Source organism: Oncorhynchus masou, chromosome 29, assembly GCF_036934945.1.
Source record: "Oncorhynchus masou masou isolate Uvic2021 chromosome 29, UVic_Omas_1.1, whole genome shotgun sequence".
Classification (NCBI taxonomy): domain Eukaryota; kingdom Metazoa; phylum Chordata; class Actinopteri; order Salmoniformes; family Salmonidae; genus Oncorhynchus; species Oncorhynchus masou.
Genome location: NC_088240.1, coordinates 18,229,825 through 18,250,468, shown reverse-complemented (window position 1 = coordinate 18,250,468; position 20,644 = coordinate 18,229,825). Strand labels below are relative to the sequence as shown.

Genomic DNA, 20,644 nt, shown 5'->3' with positions numbered 1-20,644 from the left:
TGTACTTATTTTGTAAATGGCAAAATAACACAGATTGCTGACTCGTTCAGGAAAATTGATTTCACTTTCTGTTTATTCGCAGGCATGGCATCATTTAGCACTGTACTGTCTGAAGATCAGTTCCATTGCTCTGTCTGTCGGAATGTTTTCAAGAATCCAGTCACAACCCCATGCGATCACAACTTCTGCGTGGCTTGTATCAACGAATACTGGAGATCCAATGTCATGTGCCAGTGTCCACTGTGTAAGCACACATTCCCCAAAAGTCCTGAGCCAAAGGTCAATACTTTCATTTCTGAACTGGTTGATCGCTTCTGGGCACGAGGTCAAGGGAATGACACCAATCACTTGGAGCAAGCGCCAGCCAAACCTGGAGCTGGAGAACTGAACTGCGACTTCTGCATTGGAGGGAAGGTCAAGGCCATGAAGTCTTGTCTAAATTGTCAGGCTTCACACTGTGAGACTCACCTGGAGACTCATAAGAATATCCCAGCTGTAAAGAAACACAAGCTGATCAACCCTGTGGGGAATCTTGAAGAACGATTGTGTAAGAGACATGATAGACATCTGGAGCAGTTTTGTAAGACTGACCAGACATATGTGTGTCAGTTCTGCACAGAGACTTGACCACAATACCCACAACATCGTCTCTCTAGTGGACAAAAGCAGGGACATGAAAGCTCAGCTGGAAAAGATGGACGTTGATGTGAAGCAAATAATTCAGGGTTGACTGCAGAAAGTTAAGGAGATTAAAGGAACAACACAGTCCAACAAAATAAATGCAGAGAAAGAGAGAAAGGAAAGCTTGCAGATCTTTACAGAATGAATGCACTCTATTGAGAGTAGCCAGGCTGAGCTTATTGGGGCGGTTGAGTAGAAGCAGAAAGCAGCAGAGAGCCAGGCTGAGCTTATTGGGGCGGTTGAGGAGAAGCAGAAAGCAGCATAGAGCCAGGCTGAGCTTATTGGGGCGGTTGAGGAGAAGCAGAAAGCAGCAGAGAGCCAGGCTGAGCTTATTGGGGCGGTTGAGGAGAAGCAGAAAGCAGCAGAGAGCCAGGCTGAGCTTATTGGGGCGGTTGAGGAGAAGCAGAAAGCAGCAGAGAGCCAGGCTGAGCTTATTGGGGCGGTTGAGGAGAAGCAGAAAGCAGCAGAGAGCCAGGCTGAGCTTATTGGGGCGGTTGAGGAGAAGCAGAAAGCAGCATAGAGCCAGGCTGAGCTTATTGGGGCGGTTGAGGAGAAGCAGAAAGCAGCAGAGAGGCAGGCTGAGCTTATTGGGGCGGTTGAGGAGAAGCAGAAAGCAGCATAGAGGCAGGCTGAGCTTATTGGGGCGGTTGAGGAGAAGCAGAAAGCAGCAGAGATCCAGGCTGAGCTTATTGGGGCGGTTGAGGAGAAGCAGAAAGCAGCAGAGAGCCAGGCTGAGCTTATTGGGGCGGTTGAGGAGAAGCAGAAAGCAGCAGAGAGCCAGGCTGAGCTTATTGGGGCGGTTGAGGAGAAGCAGAAAGCAGCAGAGAGCCAGGCTGAGCTTATTGGGGCGGTTGAGGAGAAGCAGAAAGCAGCAGAGAGCCAGGCTGAGCTTATTGGGGCGGTTGAGGAGAAGCAGAAAGCAGCAGAGAGGCAGGCTGAGCTTATTGGGGCGGTTGAGGAGAAGCAGAAAGCAGCAGAGAGGCAGGCTGAGCTTATTGGGGCGGTTGAGGAGAAGCAGAAAGCAGCAGAGAGCCAGGCTGAGCTTATTGGGGCGGTTGAGGAGAAGCAGAAAGCAGCAGAGAGCCAGGCTGAGCTTATTGGGGCGGTTGAGAGAAGCAGAAAGCAGCAGAGAGGCAGGCTGAGCTTATTGGGGCGGTTGAGGAGAAGCAGAAAGCAGCATAGAGGCAGGCTGAGCTTATTGGGGCGGTTGAGGAGAAGCAGAAAGCAGCAGAGAGGCAGGCTGAGCTTATTGGGGCGGTTGAGGAGAAGCAGAAAGCAGCAGAGAGGCAGGCTGAGCTTATTGGGGCGGTTGAGGAGAAGCAGAAAGCAGCAGAGAGGCAGGCTGAGCTTATTGGGGCGGTTGAGGAGAAGCAGAAAGCAGCAGAGAGGCAGGCTGAGCTTATTGGGGCGGTTGAGGAGAAGCAGAAAGCAGCATAGAGGCAGGCTGAGCTTATTGGGGCGGTTGAGGAGAAGCAGAAAGCAGCAGAGAGGCAGGCTGAGCTTATTGGGGCGGTTGAGGAGAAGCAGAAAGCAGCAGAGAGGCAGTCTGAGCTTATTGGGGCGGTTGAGGAGAAGCAGAAAGCAGCAGAGAGGCAGTCTGAGCTTATTGGGGCGGTTGAGGAGAAGCAGAAAGCAGCAGAGAGGCAGGCTGAGCTTATTGGGGCGGTTGAGGAGGAGCAGAAAGCAGCAGAGAGGCAGGCTGAGCTTATTGGGGCGGTTGAGGAGAAGCAGAAAGCAGCGGAGAGGCAGGCTGAAGGGCTTATTAAAGAGCTGGAGATGGAAATCACTGAGCTAAAGCAGTGACACTCTAAGATAGAGCATCTCTCACACACCAGGGACTACTTTCACCCCCTCCAGAGCTTCCCATCCCTGAGCAACACTAACCACCAAGGACTGATCGGAGATCAGGAGTCAGAGTGTTGAGTATATTGGGACGGTGAAGAACGCTGTGAGGAGAGCTGGCTCTCAGTTTGAAGAGACACTGAACAAGGAAGTGAAGAGGTCATGTGATGCTGAGCTGAAGATGATACAGCAGTGGTCAGTAGATGTAACTCTGGACCTTGATACTGCCCACCCAAATCTTCTCCTCTCTGAAGATACGAAACAAGCAAGACATGCGGGTAGAAGACAAAACCTCCCTGGCAACCCAGAAATGTTTTTCTACATTTCCAGCGTCCTGGGAAAGGAGGGCTTCTCCTCAGGGAGATTCTACTACGAGGTGCAGGTGAAGGGAAATACTCTCTGGAGTGAAGGAGTGGCCAGAGTGTCCATCAACAGAAAGGTTATTGCAGAAAAGCCTGAGAATGAACTCTGGACTGTACAGCTGGGAAAAGGGAATATCTACCAGGCCTGCACCACAGACTCTACCCCCCTCTCCTTGAGTAAGAAGCCCCAGACGATAGGGTCTATGTGGACTATGAAGAGGGTGAGGTCTCCTTGTACGATGCTCATACCAGTTCTCGTATCAGCTTGTTTACTGGTTGTACCTTCACTGACAAACTTTACCCATACTTCAACCTTGGGTTTTGTGGCATTGATAAAATATCAGCACCATTGATCATCTCTCTGGGAGACAATCTGATTGAGATTTCACTCATGTGTCGTTGACATCCTAAAGAACAGGACTTTCCATACATTGATTTATATTCAATCACTACAGAGGTATATATTTTGTTGTTGTTGAGGGGTTACAGGTATAATATTTAAATTCAAATCAATTCATTTTCTCAATTCATTATTTCACACCCCCAACCTCTCATCTCATCCCATTTCCCCAACCACACCCAGCCAACATGTATCCATCCAACCCTGGTTGAACGTACTGCCAAATCCTCTAAAACAACGTTGGAAGGAAGCTTATGATAGAGAAATGAACATTCAATTCTCTGGCAACAGCTCAGGTGGACATTCCTGCAGTTAGCATGCCAATTGCATGCTCCCTCAAAACATGAGACATTTGTGGCATTGTGTTGTGTGACAAAACTTCACATTTAGAGTGGCCTTTTATTGTCCCCAGCACAAGGTGCACCTGTGTAATGATCATACTGTTTAATGAACTTAATATGCCACCCCTGTCAGGTGGATGGATCATCTTGGCAAAGTAGAAATGCTCACTAACAGGGATGTAAAATTTAGTGCGCAAAATTTGAGAGAAATAAGCATTTTATGCGTATGGAACATTTCTGGGATCTTTTCTTTCAGCCAATGAAATATGGGACCAACAATTCACATGTTGCGTTAATATGTTTGTTCAGTGCAGATATATAGATTGTATCTTGCTCAGAAATCTGGAATCACATTTGCTGGAGTCTATTGTGATGTCTTTTACGATTGTATGATGACAAAGTGAACATGTAGCTCCTTACTAATCCTGCCCCAATATATGCATCTGTATCTGAAAAATGGTGTGTGAAAATATTACATTTAATCATCTTTGCATGAATAAAATTATCAGCAATGGGCACACTGCTTTTCGATATCTTTGTTATTTGGTCAAATCCTCAGTAAATCTTCTGTGGCTACAACAGAAACAGCATTATGAACTCCTACATAATATGAACAGAAAGTGTGAAGGTATTGGATAAATGGCAACCATAAAGATACATGGTTCAGCTGACAGTCATGTTAAGGGTTAATTCATCCATGTACTTTTGAGAGAAGCTGCAGTGCAGCCTAGCAGTAAGAGACAGGGACAAGCCATGGTAAATGGCACTCTAAAGTGAGACTGGAGAACTGTATGCTTAGGCATAGCAAAATTCCCTCACAGATCGCTCTACAAGATTGAGTACAAAATATACTGACTAGTAAATATTTCTGTTTGTTAAGATTCTGACTCGCTACAGGCAGATATGTCCATATCTAGAGTTTTATTGGCTCTTGTTCACCAGTACACACAAACACATAGAAGTGGTCTTTGTGATACATATGAAGGAATGGACTTGTGGTTTTAATGGATGCACGCAATTCTTCCTAGTAAACACACTGACAACTTGGTCGGCAGCCAAACTTGCGTCTTTATGTCTATGACATAATGGTGGTCCGCAAACCAACGTTAAAGGTGCATGCTGCCCCCTATTGTGCTGGAGTGTGTGGGCAATCCCGGTTTACAACATGTCTCAATCCTCCTACCTCACTCAGTACTTCTGAGACAATAAAAAAGAGCCCTACTAACTTCTAATAAACCCTCCCCCATCCCCCAAATCCCTTCCACCCCCCAACCTTAATGACCCTACACTTCAATCTTTCCCTCTCTTCAACATACTTACAACAATATAACAGCACATGCTACATCTTTTCATCGTCAATACAGTCCAGACACAAACCATTCACATGCTTGCCAACCAGATGTAATAACGAGTGGGGCCTCCCGAGTGGTGCAGCTGTTTAAGGCAGTGCATCACAATGCTTGAGGCGTCACTACAGCTCCGGGTTTGATCCCAGGCTGTGTTACAGCCGGCCGTGACCAGGAGACCCATGAGGCTAAGCACAATTGGCTCAGCATCGTCCGGGTGAGGGGAGGGTTTGGCCGGCCAGGATTTCGGATAGTTGAGAATTGTCTGTTAATTGAATGATTAGAATAGTCCTTCCTGAAACATATAATTGATTAGAAACATGAAACATGGAATTGATTAGAATGTATAAAAACATAATCAATTAATGTGTAGTGCTAGTCAGAATTAGGGTAAAGACAATATGTCTTTATGTTATTATAAACACAGACTGTCTGAGCTTGGTGCCGACCTGACTAGAGATTTGGGAGAGAACGGGGAGTACGTATCAAGGACAAGGTCACTATCTCTGTCGGCTGGGAAGTGAGACAGACAGTGTGTGCGTGTGTGGGCGTGAGAAGTCAGTATAAAATGAATTGATTTGTATTCTTGACTTCAGAACGTTCCCGTGAATAAACATTTAACTGTGGTAGACTGGGCCTCTGTCTGTTTTCATTTCTATCAGTATTTTACAAATCCTGACATAGCAGACTGAGTAATCACAATTAAATTGGGTTATGAACCCGAAGAACAAAATTCTCTTATCAATTTCCTTGTCCCATCACGCTCTAGTGACTCCTTGTGGCAGGGCGGGCACATGCAGGCTGGACGGTGTTTCCTCTGACATATTGGCGTGTCTAGAAGCAGTGCGGCTTGGCAGGTGTTTCGGGGGACGCAGTGCTCTCGACCTTCGCCTCTTATGAGTCCGTAGGGGAGTTGCAGCGATGGGACAAGACTAACTACTAATTGGATATCACGAAATTGGGGAGAAAAAAGGGGTAAAGGTACAAACAAAACAAAAAAATGTCCCAAGCACAATCGAGCAAACACCCCCTCTACCTTCTTAATCTAACCTCTGAATCTTGGTCCACCGATCTTTCTTTGGAGGGCATATAATTGCCGGCCCTTGGGAACTTGCGTCTTCATCTGCCGACAGCGATGGCCACTCTGACCTGGAGTGGGAGGGGTCACAGTCCAAATGTGCATTTGGGCACTCTGATTAGTGGAAACCAGGAGGTTGTGATAGACAGCTGAGAAGGGGAGAAATCACCCTAATGAGTCTGTGGGGAAAGTCACCATCATAGGCATGGCCTTTCTTACAGGTTATTTCATTTGTGCTGCATTCCGTCTGTTTTATGTTATGTTTAGGGCCTTGTGTCTTGCACAATCATGTGACATGCCTGGATTTGAACCTATGTTCAAAGATTTTTCATCAAACTGTCCCCATTTATTTTTATATCAGATGGTCAAGCACTATCTTCAGAGAATTGCTTAAATATTTGTTGTAATTCTCATTTATGTATAACGCTTTTAAATGCAGGATAAAATCTTGCTATGTCACGTGATTGCTCAGAACACAGGGCCTTAGTTATGTTGCCCTTTAATCAAGCTTCAACACCTGTCACTGCCCTGTTCTAAATATCGTGAAGGGGATAAATACAGTTCAATTGAGTTTTTGTGTTACATTACACTTCACTGTGTTATGCGGATTGACACATTGAACAAGTGGGAATGTCCTCACAGTGCCCTTTCTTGTTTTTCTCTTAATAAATATTTGTTCCTAAACACCATATTTCTGAATAAAATATAAAACCATAATGATATGTTAGTACCACTGTTTACATGTATTGCGAAAGCTAGTTGGGCATAACTGCGTAGTGTGGTTGTCTACAACCGTACACTAGAGTAAAAATGACAGTAACAAATCCTGGTGTCAAGAGCCAAGAGATTTCATAAAGTCCCATGTGGATTTTTGTTGGATGTCTTCCCAGACCCAGACATGGCTTCCACCAGCAGCCTGCTGTCTCAGAAACAGTTCCTGTGCCCCATCTGTCTATACGTGTTCACTAGCCCAACCCCATGTGGACACTACAAGGACTGCATACATGGGTCCTGGCATACCACCAGCCCGTGTCAGTGTCCCATGTGTAAGCAGAAATTCAGCAGAAGACCTGATCTCAAAGTCAATACTTTCATATCTGAAATGGCCAATCAGGTCAGTTGAAACGAGTGCGACTGCTACTTTTTACCCAGGACCAACCGCTGGACCAAGACCAACCCCAAGCTGCCCAATGTGGAGAAGTACCCTGTGACGTCTGCACTGGGAGGAAATGCAAGGCCTTGAAGTCCTGCCTGGAGTGTCGGGCCTCTTACTGTGAGATTCACTTGGAACCTCACCACGTACTGACCACCTTCAAGAAACACAACCTGATCAAACCTGTGATGAACATGGAGCACAGAGTGTGTAAGAGGTAGCAGAAGCTTCTTGAGCTGTTCTGTAGAAGTCACCAGGCATACACGTGTCAGGTATGCACTGAGAAAAGACACAAGAAACACAACACTGTCCCATTGGAGAAAAAAGGAGGCTTCATCTAGCGAACATGGAAGATGTCATGCAGCAGATGATTCAAGGTCGACTGCAGAAAGTGAAGGACATCAAAGACACAGTACAATCAGGCAGAATAAATCCAGAGAGAGATATTAGGGAGAGCTTGGAGGTCTTTACTGCTCTGGTGCGCTCCATTCAGAGAAGCCAGGTTGAGCTCATTGAGGTTATTGGGAAGGAGCAGAAAGGAGCAGAGGCAGGCTGAAGGAGAGACACCGAGCTGGATCAGCTCTCACACACTGAGGACCACCTTCACCTTATACATAGCTTCCCATCCCTGTGCACCCCTCCTCTCACCAAGAACTGGTCTGAGATCAGTGGTCAAAGTGTTGTGTAAGTAAGAACAGTAAGGAGAGCTGTGAGTAGAGCTCGGTCCCAGTTTGAGAAGTCACTGAAGATGAAGTGAAAAGATTGTGTGACACAGAATTTACAAGAATTAAGCAGTGTGCCGTGGATGTGACCCTTGACCCTGATACAGCTCCCCCAAAGTCATCCTCTCTGACAACGGTAAACAAGTGGCCCACGGCAAAACAGCGCTGAACCTCCCTGACAATGCTGAGAGGTTTTACCCTTGTCTCAGTGTCCTGAGGAAGGAGGGCTTTTCCTCAGGGAGGTTCTACTACGAGGTGCAGGTGAAGGGGAATACCGAGTGGGACATAGGAGTAGGGAGAGAGTCTGTCAACAAGAAAGGAGGGAATAGCCTAAACCCTGTGCGTGGCTACTGGACAGTCGGCCTGAGGAACAGGACTAAGTACTGGGCTCTGCAGACCCCCCTGTTCCCCTGCCACTGGTCGAGAAGCACCAGAGGGTGGGCGTGTATGTAGACTGGGAAGGCGGGCATGATGTGGAGTCCAGGTCTCATATCTACTCATTCACAGTTACATCTTCGCAGAGAGACTCTGTCCATACTTCAACCCCTGAAAGAGTAACGGTGGGGTCAGCGCCATTGGTGATCTCTCCCGTCAGTGACCTCATCTCCTCATCTTAAACTTCCACCTCTACTTAGAAGAGGACACTGAGGCCTTTTCTCATTTGCATTTGCGCAACTCCTGCATCCTCTGTACTCTCTCTCCTCTGTCCTCTCTCTCCTCTGTCCTCTCTCTCCTCTGTACTCTCTCTCCTCTGTACTCTCTCTCATCTGTACTCTCTCTCCTCTGTACTCTCTCTCCTCTGTACTCTCTCTCCTCTGTACTCTCTCTCCTCTGTACTCTCTCTCCTCTGTACTCTCCTCTGTACTCTCTCTGCTCTGTCTGCTCTCTCTCCTCTGTCCTATCTCCTCTGTCATCTCCTCTGTACTCTTCTCTGTCCTCTCGCTCCTCTGTACTCTCTCTCCTCTGTACTCTCTCTCCTCTGTACTCTCTCTCCTCTGTACTCTCTCTCCTCTGTATTCTCTCCTCTGTCCTCTGTCCTCTCTCTACTCTGTCCTCTCTCTACTCTGTCTTCTGTACTCTCTCTCCTCTGTATTCTCTCTCCTCTGTACTCTCTCCTCTGTCCTCTCTCTCCTCTGTCCTCTCTCCTCTGTCCTCTCTCTTCTGTCCTCTCTCCTCTGTCCTCTCTCTCCTCTGTCCTCTCTCCTCTGTCCTCTTTCACCTCTGTAATCTCTCTCCTCTGTCCTCACTCCTCTGTCCTCACTCCTCTGTCCTCTCTCCTCTGTACGCTCTCTCCTCTGTATGCTCTCTCCTCTGTCCTCTCTCTCCTCTGTCCTCTCTCTCCTCTGTCCTCTCTCTCCTCTATCCTCTCTCCTCTGTCCTCTCTCTCCTCTGTCCTCCCTCTCTCCTCTGTCCTCTCTCTCCTCTGTCATCTCTCCTCTGTCCTCTCTCCTCTGTCATCTCTCCTCTGTACTCTCTCTCCTCTGTACTCTCTCTCCTCTGCACTCTCTCCTCTGTCCTCTCTCCTCTGTCCTCTCCCTCCTCTGTACTCTCTCTCCTCTGTCCTCTCTCTCCTCTGTCCTCTCTCCTCTGTCCTCTCTCCTCTGTACGCTCTCTCCTCTGTCCTCTCTCTCCTCTATCCTCTCTCTCCTCTGTCCTCTCTCTCCTCTGTCCTCTCTCTCCTCTGTCCTCTCTCTCCTCTGTCCTCTCTCTCCTCTGTCTCCTGTCCTTTCTCCTCTGTCCTCTCTCTCCTCTGCACTCTCTCCTCTGTCCTCTCTCTCCTCTGTCCTCTCTCCTCTGTACTCTCTCTCCTCTGTCCTCTCTCTCCTCTGTCCTCTCTCCTCTGTCATCTCTCCTCTGTACTCTCTCTCCTCTGTACTCTCTCTCCTCTGTACTCTCTCTCCTCTGTACTCTCTCTCCTCTGTACTCTCTACTCTGTCCTCTCTCTACTCTGTCTTCTGTACTCTCTCTCCTCTGTATTCTCTCCTCTGTCCTCTCTCTACTCTGTCCTCTCTCTCCTCTGTCCTCTCTCCTCTGTCCTCTTTCACCTCTGTAATCTCTCTCCTCTGTCCTCTCTCCTCTGTCCTCTCTCCTCTGTCCTCTCTCTCCTCTGTCCTCACTCCTCTGTCCTCTCTCCTCTGTCCTCTCTCTCCTCTGTCCTCTCTCCTCTGTCTCCTCTCTCCTCTGTACTCTCTCTCCTCTGTACGCTCTCTCCTCTGTACGCTCTCTCCTCTGTACGCTCTCTCCTCTGTACTCTCTCTCCTCTGTCCTCTCTCTCCTCTGTACTCTCTCTCCTCTGTACTCTCTCTCCTCTGTACTCTCTCTCCTTTGTACTCTCTCCACTGTCCTCTCCCTCCTCTGTCCTCTCTCTCCTCTGTCCTCTCTCTCCTCTGTCCTCTCTCTCCTCTGTCCTCTCTCCTCTGTCCTCTCTCTCCTCTGTCCTCTCTCTCCTCTGTCATCTCTCCTCTGTCCTCTCTCCTCTGTACTCTCTCCTCTGTACTCTCTCCTCTGTACTCTCTCTCCTCTGTACTCTCTCTCCTCTGTCCTCTCTCTCCTCTGTCCTCTCTCCTCTGTCCTCTCTCTCCTCTGTATGCTCTCTCCTCTGTACTCTCTCTCCTCTGTCATCTCTTTCCTCTATCCTCTCTCCTCTATCCTCTCTCTCCTCTGTCCTCTCTCTCCTCTGTCCTCTCTCTCCTCTGTCCTCTCTCTCCTCTGTCCTCTCTCTCCTCTGTCCTCTCTCTCCTCTGTCCTCTGTCCTTTCTCCTCTGTCCTCTCTCTCCTCTGTCCTCTCTCTCCTCTGTCCTCTGTCCTCTCTCCTCTGTCCTCTCTCCTCTGTCCTCTCTCCTCTGTACTCTCTCTCCTCTGTACTCTCTCTCCTCTGTACTCTCTCTCCTCTGTCCTCTCTCTCCTCTGTCCTCTCTCTCCTCTCTCCTCTCTCCTCTGTCCTCTCTCCACTGTCCTCTATCCTCTCTCCACTGTCTCTTTTTGAAAAATGTCAAAGGTAATGAAGGAGAGGCGGCGAGGAGAGGGAAAGTGGACAAAAATGAGCTTGCATGAAATTGCTCATCATCAGGCAAATTATTTTATTCCAAGCCTATGGAATAAAAGTGGCTCATCTAATTCATGCTGATACATTTTTTTAAATAATCCATAGGCCTAATGGACACAAGCTCAAACTCGCACACTTTTGATAGACTTAAAGGGGCAATCTGTAGTTGGACATTAAGAAATATAATTTAAAGATAACATTTAATTGTAGTGTTATATGTAGTAAAATGCGATGGGTTAGAAGAAGCCAACATAACCAACCCATAAAGTAAAATGAATCATCCATATATGCCAGCTATATGAAGTTTAACATTGATTTATCCTGCAATAGATGCCGTTCAATTAGTAACATACATTTGTGTCTTCTTCTAATGCCTCTTAACGGGAAAGTAATCTAAAAGTAACTGAATGGGTAAGATTGAAGTTTGGGTAATCCAAAAGTTATGTTACTGATTACAATTTTGGACAGGTAACTGTAACAGATTACATTTAGAAAGTAACCTACCCAACCTTGCCAACCACTTGGTTTCCAGGTCACGGAGGAGAGAGGAGGGGGGGTGGAGGATGGACTTTTGTCCAACTGAGTTTTATTTGTTATAGAAGCTTTTGCAGTATGATATATTTTCTCGACCTTATGTAATGTGTAGTTGATTTAAAAACTATATATTGAAAGTAGTCTGTTTTCTGTGCATTCGGCTTGCAAAGTTCTATGCAATAAATGTTTTAGGTGATGAAAATAAACACTATACAGGTTGAAGGTTTTCGGCATACTCCAATCATTCCAGAAAGCAAATAATAGCATCCAAAACACATATAATACTTTTAACACATTAAAAACATGCACAAACACACACACATACCAAAAGTTTTGGTAATTACTCATGTTTCTTATTTGCGACAAACTCCTAATTGAAATGTGATTTATATCTACTGTAGATGGAAGGGGAGCCGCAGAGGCGGTCTCTCTCCCCAGTGCTCTGTGCAGTTGTCTGGACCATGCTCTCCTGTGGCATTTTGCTGGCTTTCTGCTTCCTGCTCTTCACCCTGCGCTTCAAGAACAACAGGTACATGCACACACACATACTCAAACCCACGTTTAAAAGCATATGCACTTGCTCAAATCATTAGACAGGCGTGAACAATTTTACCTTTATTTTGTTGATATGTGTGTGTATTTCTCTCTGTCTCAGGATAGTGAAGATGTCCAGTCCTAACCTTAATGTGTTGACTCTGTGTGGAAGTATCCTCACCTATAGCAGTGGCTTCCTATTTGCTTTTGAGGAACGCACCCACCTACAAGGGGGAGGAGCCAGAGCAATACTCCAGGTAAGACACACCCACAACCCTGCTACACTCTTCCCCTCCGCCCCTCTCCACTCTCAAAACGACACATTCTGTGTAGCGGGTAGAACGTCACATTGACGCAACGCTGATGGCAAAGCAATACAACGCTTATAGTGGAGCTGAAGCATCACACAGACACACACAGACATACACCTTGTTCTGATGATGCCATATTGGGTAATATTATGGGGTGTTACTGTGTTGTGTCCTAGGCCAGGATCTGGACATTGTGTATTGGCAGCACTCTGGTATTTGTGCCCATCCTGGGGAAAACATGGCGGCTCTACAGGGTATTCACCCAACGTGTTCCTGACAAGAGAGTGGTAAGCCGTCTGCTCCTCTCACTATGTCTCTCTGGTCGAAGTGTGTGTTGTGGTGTTGTAACTCGTCACTCCTCCTTTGTGTGTTTAGAGGGGGAGGGTGGAGGGTAAATGCTTGTACTTCTTAGGGCTGCAATCCCGTTAACGGGATCGATATGACAACAGCCAGTGAAAGTGCAGGGCGCCAAATTTAAAACAACAGAAATCTCATAATTAAAATTCCTCAAACATACATGTATGTTATACCGTTTTAACGGTAATCTTGTTGTTAATCCCACCACATTGTCCGATTTCAAATAGGCTTTACAGCGAAAGCACCACAAACGATTATGTTAGGTGACTACAGAAAAACAGCAATTTTTCCAGCCAAAGAGAGTCACAAAAAGCACAAATAGAGATAAAATTAATCACTAACCTTTGATGATCTTCATCAGATGACACTCATAGGACTTCATGTTACACAATACATGTATATTTTGTTTGATAAAGTTCATATTTATATAAAAAAAATCTCAGTATAGATAGGCGTGTTACGTTCACTAGTTCCAAAAACATCCGGTGATATTGCAAAGAGCCACATCATTTTACAGAAATACTCATTATAAATGTCAATAAATAAAATTCTTAGCATGGAAATATATACATACCTCTCCTTAATGCAACCGCTGTGCCAGATTTTTTTTAACTTGATGGAAAAAGCAAACCATCCAATAATCTGAGACGGCGCTCAGAAAATAAATAAAATTATCCGCCATGTTGGAGTCAACAGAAATCAGAAATTGTTATGAACTTGAGTGAAGACCCAAAAGCGGTTTTAACAGAAAACAGAGTTCTTTAATGAAAAAACAGGAATGGCATAAATCCTCTTCCAATGTTGTCAGCGGAACAAAAAGAATGTTAGTATAGTGCAGGTTGCACCTGCCAGGCAGACTCCGACAGGACAGGACAAGGTGGAAGCAAACGAGACGACAGCTTGCTTCTGGCATCAAAAATACAAACAAGAATCAGACACTGAAAGTAGCAGGAACAGAGAGAGAAATAGAGACCTAATCAGAGGGGGAAGAGAGAACAGGTGGGGAAGAGTGAAAGAGCTAGTTAGGGCAGATGTAGAACAGCTGAGGAATGAGAGACAGAGAAGGTAACCTAAAAAGACCAGCAGAGAGAGACAGAGTGAAGAGAAAGGACAGGAACAGACATAACAAGACATGACAGTACCCCCCCACTCACCGAGCGCCTCCTGGCGCACTCGAGGAGGAACCTGGCGGCAACGGAGGAAATCATCGATCAGCGAACGGTCCAGCACGTCCCGAGAGGGAACCCAACTCCTCTCCTCAGGACCGTACCCCTCCCAATCCACTAGGTACTGATGACCACGGCCCCGAGGGCGCATGTCCAAAATCTTACGAACCCTGTAGATGGGTGCGCCCTCGACAAGGATGGGGGGGAGGGACGAGCGGGGGCGCGAAGAACGGGCTTAACACAGGAGACATGGAAGACTGGGTGAACGCGACGAAGATAGCGCGGGAGAATAAGTCGCACTGCGACAGGATTAACGACCTGAGAAATACGGAACGGACCAATGAACCGCGGGGCCAACTTGCGAGAAGCTGTCTTAAGGGGAAGGTTCTGAGTGGAGAGCCATACTCTCTGACCGCAACAATATCTAGGACTCTTGGTCCTACGCTTATTAGCGGCCCTCACAGTCTGCGCCCTATTACGGCAAAGTGCCGACCTGACCCCCTTCCAGGTGCGCTCGCAACGCTGGACAAAAGCCTGAGCGGAGGGGACGCAGGACTCGGCGAGCTGAGATGAGAACAGCGGAGGCTGGTACCCGAGGCTACTCTGAAAAGGAGATAGACCGGTAGCAGACGAGGAAGCGAGTTGTGGGCGTACTCTGCCCAGGGGAGCTGTTCTGACCAAGACGCAGGGTTACGAAAAGAAAGACTGCGTAAAATGCGACCAACAGTCTGATTGGCCCGTTCGGCTTGACCGTTAGACTGGGGATGAAAGCCGGACGAGAGACTGACGGAAGCCCCAATCAAACGGCAAAACTCCCTCCAAAATTGAGACGTGAACTGCGGGCCTCTGTCGGAAACGACGTCAGACGGAAGGCCATGAATTCGGAAAACATTCTCGATAATGATCTGAGCCGTCTCCTTAGCAGAAGGGAGCTTCTCGAGAGGAATGAAATGAGCCGCCTTAGAGAATCTATCGACAACCGTAAGAATAACTGTCTTCCCCGCTGATGAAGGCAGTCCGGTGATAAAATCTAAAGCGATGTGAGACCACGGTCGAGAGGGAATGGGAAGTGGTCTGAGGCGGCCGGCAGGAGGAGAGTTCCCAGATTTAGTCTGCGCGCAGACCGAACAAGCGGCGACAAATCGACGCGCGTCACGTTCCCGAGTGGGCCACCAGAAACGCTGGCGAATGGAAGCGAGCGTACCCCGAACGCCGGGGTGGCCGGCTAACTTGGCAGAGTGGGCCCACTGAAGAACGGCCGGACGAGAAGGAACGGGAACGAACAGAAGGTTCCTAGGACAAGCTCGCGGCGACGGAGTGTGAGCGAGTGCTTGCTTTACCTGCCTCTCAATTCCCCAGACAGTCAACCCGACAACACGCCCCTCAGGGAGAATCCCATCGGGGTCGGTGGAGACCTCAGAAGAACTGAAGAGACGAGATAAAGCATCAGGTTTGGTGTTTTTGAGCCCGGACGATAAGAAATAACAAACTCGAAACGAGCGAAAAACAGAGCCCAACGAGCCTGACGCGCATTAAGTCGTTTGGCTGAACGGATGTACTCAAGGTTCCTATGGTCAGTCCAAACGACAAAAGGAACGGTCGCCCCCCAACCACTGTCGCCATTCGCCTAGGGCTAAGCGGATGGCGAGCAGTTCGCGATTACCAACATCATAGTTACGTTCTGACGGCGATAAGCGATGAGAGAAAACGCGCAAGGATGGACCTTGCCGTCAGAGAGAGAGCGCTGAGAAAGAATGGCTCCCACGCCCACCTCTGACGCGTCAACCTCAACAACAAACTGTCTAGAGATGTCAGGTGTAACAAGAATAGGTGCGGATGTAAAACGATTCTTAAGAAGATCAAAAGCTCCCTGGGCGGAAACGGACCACTTAAAGCACGTCTTAACAGAAGTAAGGGCTGTGAGAGGAGCTGCCACCTGACCGAAATTACGGATGAAACGACGATAGAAATTAGCGAAGCCCAGAAAGCGCTGCAGCTCGACGCGTGACTTAGGAACGGGCCAATCAATGACAGCCTGGACCTTAGCGGGATCCATCTTAATGCCCTCAGCGGAAATAACGGAACCGAGAAAAGGGACAGAGGCGGCATGAAATGTGCACTTCTCAGCCTTCACAAAAAGACAGTTCTCCAAAAGGCGCTGGAGGACGCGTCGCACGTGCTGAACATGAATCGAGAGAGACGGTGAAAAAATCAGGATATCGTCCATGTAAACGAAAACAAAAATGTTCAGCATGTCTCTCAGGACGTCGTTAACTAGTGCCTGAAAGACAGCTGGAGCGTTAACGAGGCCGAAAGGAAGAACCCGGTATTCAAAGTGCCCTAACGGAGTGTTAAACGCCGTCTTCCACTCGTCCCCCTCCCTGATGCGCACGAGATGGTAGGCGTTACGAAGGTCCAATTTGGTGAAAAACCTGGCTCCCTGCAGGATCTCGAAGGCTGAAGACATAAGAGGAAGCGGATAACGGTTCTTAACTGTTATGTCATTCAGCCCTCGATAATCCACGCATGGGCGCAGGGACCCGTCCTTCTTCTGAACAAAAAAAACCCCGCTCCGGCGGGAGAGGAGGAGGAGACTATAGTACCGGCGTCGAGCGAAACCGACAAATAATCCTCGAGAGCCTTACGTTCGGGAGCCGACAGAGAGTATAATCTACCCCGGGGGAGTAGTTCCCGGAAGGAGATCAATACTACAGTCATACGACCGGTGGGGAGGGAGAGAAGTGGCCTTGGAACGACTGAACACCGTGCGCAGATCGTGATACTCCTCCGGCACCCCTGTCAAATCGCCAGGCTCCTCCTGTGAAGAAGAGACAGAGGAAACAGGAGGGATAGCAGACATTAAACAGGTTACATGACAAGAAACATTCCAGGATAGGATAGTATTACTAGACCAATTAATAGAAGGGTTATGGCGCACTAGCCAGGGATGACCCAAAACAACAGGTGTAAAAGGTGAACGAAAAATTAAAAAAGAAATGGTTTCGCTATGATTACCAGAGACAGTGAGGGTTAAAGGCAGCGTCTCACGCTGAATCTTGGGGAGAGAACTACCATCTAAAGCAAACAAGGCCGTGGGCTCCCCTAACTGTCTGAGAGGAATGTCATGTTCCCGAGCCCAGGTCTCGTCCATAAAACAGCCCTCCGCCCCAGAGTCTATCAAGGCACTGCAGGAAGCAGATGAACCGGGCCAGCGGAGATGGACCGGAAAGGTAGTGCTTGATCCAGAAGGAGAGGCCTGAGTAGATGCGCTCACCAGTAGCCCTCCTCTTACTGATGAGCTCTGGCTTTTACTGGACATGAGGTGACAAAATGACCAGCGGAGCCGCAGTAGAGACAGAGGCGATTGGTGATTCTCCGTTCCCTCTCCCTGGCCGAGATGCGGATACCCCCCAGCTGCATAGGCTCAGCATCCGAGCCGGCGGAGGAGGGTGGCAGTGATGCGGCAGGTGGCAGTGATGTGGAGAGGGGAGCAACGGAGAACGCGAGCTCCTTTCCACGAGCTCGGCGACGAAGATCAAACCGTCGCTCTATGCGAATAGCGAGAGCTATTAAGGAGTCCAGACTGGAAGGAACCTCCCGGGAGAGGATCTCATCCTTAACCTCGACGAGGAGACCCTCCAGAAAACGAGCGAGCAAAGCCGGCTCGTTCCAGTCACTAGAGGCAGCGAGAGTGCGAAACTCAATAGAATAATCCGTTATGGATCGATTCCCCTGACATAGGGAAGACAGGGCCCTGGAAGCCTCCTCGCCAAAAACAGAACGGTCAAAAACCCGTATCATCTCCTCCTTAAAGTCCTGATACTGGTTAATACACTCAGCCCTCGCCTCCCAGACTGCCGTGCCCCACTCACGCGCCCGTCCGGTAAGGAGAGAAATGACGTAGGCGATGCGGGCTGCGCTCCTGGAGTAAGTGTTGGGCTGGAGAGAGAACACCACATCACACTGAGTGAGGAATGAGCGGCACTCAGTGGGCTCCCCAGAGTAACACGGCGGGTTGTTGATCCTGGGATCCGGAGACTCGGAAACCCTGGAAGTGGGCGGTGGATCGAGGTGGAGTTGGTGAACCTGTCTTGTGAGGTCGGAGACTTGGACGGCCAGGGTCTCAACGGCATGTTGAGCAGCAGACAATTCCTCCTCGTGTCTGCCTAGCATCGCTCCCTGGATCTCGACGGCGGAGTGAAAAGGGTCCGGAGCCGCTGGGTCCATTCTTGGTCTGATTCTTCTGTTATGAACTTGAGTGAAGACCCAAAAGCGGTTTTAACAGAAAACAGAGTTCTTTAATGAAAAAACAGGAATGGCATAAATCCTCTTCCAATGTTGTCAGCGGAACAAAAAGAACGTTAGTATAGTGCAGGTTGCACCTGCCAGGCAGACTCCGACAGGACAGGACAAGGTGGAAGCAAACGAGACGACAGCTTGCTTCTGGCATCAAAAATACAAACAAGAATCAGACACTGAAAGTAGCAGGAACAGAGAGAGAAATAGAGACCTAATCAGAGGGGGAAGAGAGAACAGGTGGGGAAGAGTGAAAGAGCTAGTTAGGGCAGATGTAGAACAGCTGAGGAATGAGAGACAGAGAAGGTAACCTAAAAAGACCAGCAGAGAGAGACAGAGTGAAGAGAAAGGACAGGAACAGACATAACAAGACATGACAGAAATCACATTATAAATTTTCCCTTACCTTTGACGATCTTCATCAGAATGCATTCCCAGGAAGTGGAACTTTATCCATATCCCACTGTGAATTCAATAGGCTGGGTTGAAAATCGACCAACCTCAGACATCTCACTTCCTGTTTGGATTTCTTCTCAGGTTTTTGCCTGCCATATGAGTTCTGTTATACTCACAGACATCACTCAAACAGTTTTAGAAACTTCACCATGTTTTATATCCAATACTAATAATAATATACATATATTAGCAACCGGGACTGTTGACTCTGGGCACCTCTGGGCACCTTTCATCCAAGCTACTCAGCAGCCATAAGAAGTTAAATGATCTTTGTGTCACAGAGTGTATGTGTTGCATGGTGTATTACTGAACTCTGTGTTTCAGATCATCAGAGACATCCAGTTGATGGGCTTGGTATCTCTATTGATTCTGCTGGACCTGCTGGTTTTGACAGCCTGGAGTCTAACCGACCCGGTCAAATGTGCTCGGTCCATTGGGGCTGTGGTCAAAGTGGTGGAGAGGGACATGTCCTACTCTCTGTCTCAGCTGTACTCCTGCTCCTCTCTCTACTCAGACCTGTGGCATATCCTCCTCGCCATGATGAAGGTAAAGCTTACAACTGGGAGAAATACTCAGTTAAACATAAGAGAGCAAATAGTTGCTGTTTCCCCTGAGTTTGTGTTGGTTTGTCATGGTAAACATGTCATGAACGTTATGTGGTTGTGTTGCGGTCTCTCTAGGGTGGCCTGCTCCTATATGGGACCTACCTGGCTGGTCTCACCAGCAACGTCAGCCTCCCTCCGGTCAACCAGTCCCCCACCATCATGACCGCGGTCAGCCTGGTCACCCTGTCCACGGCAGTGGGGGTCCCGGTGTCGCGGTTCCTGCAGGCCTGGCCCAATGTGGTCTACAGTATGGTGGCTGGGGCCATCTTCATCTGTACCCTCGCCACCAACTGTATGCTGTTTGTACCTCAGGTGAGAGAGACAGTTAGCGCACATCACTAGGGGTATGCCGAGTACTCTGACAAAACGAGTATTATAACGGATATGGAGAATATTCCAAATATATTATGATCCGTGATCGGAAAAAGGTTATTTTCAGCTGCCAGCACGCATTTCTCCTTCACTAAAATAGTGTGAAGCGCTGTGTGCTTGAAACAACTATTGTCTATTTTTTCTGTCTTTAAAGTACCGGTTGAGCCTGCGACACAATTGGATTAGAACAAGCCGTATAACAAGCCCATGCTTTCTTGCTATTATTATTTATTCTGGACCAGATATGTTTACAGAGTGATGGATTATTAGAAAATAAAATGACAATTGTAGATTGTTTATTTTGATTGTACAAATGTTGTGGCATAAGTGTCAGGGGAGAAGTTTTGCTCCTCCGTAAAGTTAAACAGTACATGGGGCAAGTGAATTAGCATATCTTAGAATAAATGCAGGCAGTAGTAACCAGCCATGTATTAGGCATGTTTTTTTTGCCTATTTTGTTTATAATTGAATAGGACTAAGTAAGAAAATTGTTCATTTTCATCTGTCCGGGTCATATAACAATGTGTGTGAATGAGTGAAGGAACATAACAAAGCACTCTGAGTGATAGCACAGTAATGAAGGAACATAACAAAGCACTCTGAGTGATAGCACAGTAATGAAGGAACATAACAATGTACTCTGAGTGATAGCACAGTAATGAAGGAACATAACAATGTACTCTGAGTGATAGCACAGTAATGAAGGAACATAACAAAGCACTCTGAGTGATAGCACAGTATTGAAGGAACATAACAAAGCACTCTGAGTGATAGCACAGTAATGAAGGAACATAACAATGTACTCTGAGTGATAGCACAGTAATGAAGGAACATAACAATGTACTCTGAGTGATAGCACAGTAATGAAGGAACATAACAATGTACTCTGAGTGATAGCACAGTAATGAAGGAACATAACAATGTTCTCTGAGTGATAGCACAGTAATGAAGGAACATAACAATGTACTCTGAGTGATAGCACAGTAATGAAGGAACATAACAATGTACTCTGAGTGATAGCACAGTAATGAAGGAACATAAC

At 47.6% G+C, this 20,644-nt stretch overlaps 1 protein-coding gene and 1 pseudogene across 1 annotated transcript in view; both read left to right on the top strand.

Moving 5' to 3' along the window:
• LOC135519106 (probable G-protein coupled receptor 156) overlaps positions 1 to 20,644 on the top strand; it is a 47,739-nt gene that overhangs the window by 21,191 nt on the left and 5,904 nt on the right. The window contains exons 3-7 of the mRNA XM_064944168.1: positions 11,907 to 12,034; positions 12,161 to 12,296; positions 12,527 to 12,637; positions 18,950 to 19,171; positions 19,306 to 19,542. Coding sequence (XP_064800240.1) covers positions 11,907 to 12,034; positions 12,161 to 12,296; positions 12,527 to 12,637; positions 18,950 to 19,171; positions 19,306 to 19,542 — 834 coding nt within the window. The remainder of the gene's footprint in view (positions 1 to 11,906; positions 12,035 to 12,160; positions 12,297 to 12,526; positions 12,638 to 18,949; positions 19,172 to 19,305; positions 19,543 to 20,644) is intronic.
• On the top strand, positions 6,949 to 8,542 carry LOC135521193 (zinc finger protein RFP-like; annotated as a pseudogene).